The sequence below is a fragment of the Bison bison genome, unplaced genomic scaffold, assembly GCF_000754665.1.
Source record: "Bison bison bison isolate TAMUID 2011002044 unplaced genomic scaffold, Bison_UMD1.0 scf7180017864535, whole genome shotgun sequence".
Taxonomy (NCBI): Eukaryota; Metazoa; Chordata; class Mammalia; order Artiodactyla; family Bovidae; genus Bison; species Bison bison.
The window spans coordinates 285,880-287,716 of record NW_011495084.1 but is presented as its reverse complement, the minus strand read 5'-3'; the positions used below and the strand labels follow the sequence as shown (position 1 = coordinate 287,716).

The 1,837-nt window shown below is 44.2% G+C and overlaps 1 protein-coding gene across 1 annotated transcript in view; it reads right to left on the bottom strand.

Annotated features, from left to right (window-relative positions):
* LOC104982635 (multidrug resistance-associated protein 4-like) overlaps positions 1-1,837 on the bottom strand; it is a 25,194-nt gene that overhangs the window by 6,880 nt on the left and 16,477 nt on the right. The window contains exons 4-5 of the mRNA XM_010832074.1: positions 1,246-1,356; positions 590-710 (exon numbers count right to left, since the gene is read on the bottom strand). Of these exons, the coding sequence (XP_010830376.1) occupies positions 590-710; positions 1,246-1,356 (232 nt within the window). The remainder of the gene's footprint in view (positions 1-589; positions 711-1,245; positions 1,357-1,837) is intronic.

Below are 1,837 nucleotides of genomic sequence, written 5' to 3'. Positions count from 1 at the left end.
TAGTGCCAGCCCACGGGGAAGGGGGCAGCCTGGGGAAAGGTGTGCTCTTAGGAGTTCTGGGCTGCTACAGTCCAGATGCAGGGCCCTGGGTTCTGTTCCCCTGGAAGAGGAGAGGCGATGGATCTTCTTAGAACAGCATTTATCAGATGTGACCTGGTCAAGGTAACAATTTTTACCTTTTAAACTATAAATGAGTGCCATAAAATGTATGTTATTCTGGGCTCGGGTCCAAATTACCTTCTTCTAAATCACAGGGCACATATTGCCTGAGGCTGTTGGAATCTTCTTTTGGTCAAAGATCAGTCAGCATTTATACTGAACACCAGGAACTTTCTAACATAATATAAAATGTCTTTTATTTCAAGGCCATCCTCCACAACACTCTTTAACCAGTTAAAAGAAGAATAGTAACCCCTGGAGTCCAGTTCTCGCCATTCTAAAGATAAATACAACCTCTGAGCTCTATCATGTTTCCATGATGGTTTATCCTCAGACCTTAGACCACTGGCTTCTCTCCCCACCAGTCCCTTCCACCTCAGTACAGAGATACATACACCAAAAAGCAGCTCACAGTATGAAAATCTTTTACCTCAAGAAATGTAAACATTCCCCCAATTAAATAGGATTTCCAATAACACTTTACGATTGCTTTCACTAAAGAGGGTTCCTGTGCATCCTTCTGGGCTCTCTTAACTTCTTGATCCCAGTACCTGTGATACAAAACAAAACACAGTAAAGAACAGCGTGTCCACCAAAGGGAAAATGGGAGAGAGACAGAGTGGAAGATAAGCCTTTACTACAGGGCACTCTGTGGCTGCCCCATAGATGCTGGCTACCTGCTCACAGGGCTCCTAAAAGATAAGCAGTGCAGACTCTGAAGCACCATATAAACAGGCCTTGAGGGAAAAGTTCCAGATTCTGGAAACAAGTTCCTGCCAAGATTTGCTGGACTCACAGGTCACAAGCAGCTCAGGCGGACACACTCCCTCCTCCAGGGACCCCACCTCCGGGGACAGAACTCAGCCTCCAGGGCCGTGGCTGTGGGCTCCCTCCACGCCCACAGATGCACAGGGAACACGGGCCTCCAAAGTGGGCTAAGCCCGGGGTCAACCTGAGGGGCTGAGCATGCAGTGTCAGGAAAGGCGTCTCAGAAGAACCCATAGGAAGGCAAAGCCTCCCCCACATCTTTAGCCTCACGTGGAAATTCTCACTCTTTCTCCCCTTCTCCCTGATGTCTGTGCTCACCCTTGCAGCTCTTCTCCAAGACGCTGGGAGCGATCTTCCGGAAGCACCGAGTACATGTCATCTGGTTCTAATTTCCATTTGTGACCAATTTTAAACAAGGGGTTTAGCCACCTGTTAAAAATTAAAAGGAGAGTGACATATATCCAAATTACACATCTCTAATTAGAAACCTACATTCATGGACATTGTTAAAAAAAGTCTACATTTTAAATATATAAAGATATGGGGAAAATTAGATATATGCTTACAAACACATATACATTCTAGGTATAGGAAAGTCATGCTGGCTTATATATTACATAATTAAAGCAGCCTCTTTGTGGCCTACTGAACATACATTGTACATCTGCTTTAATTATTAAGAAAAAACATCTGTTTAGAAATCAAATAAAGTAACAGTGGTTCAGGCATGCAGAATAGAGCTGAATGACCATTATGGGTAAGGCTGCAGATATGTTCCTGTATTACTGAGGACTTAAATATTCTGAAATGTATCAGATTGAAGGATACCTACATGCACTAGTGGTAAAGAATCCGTCTGCTAAAGCAGGAGATGTAAGAGATGCTGGTTCGATTCCCAGGTTGGGAAGAT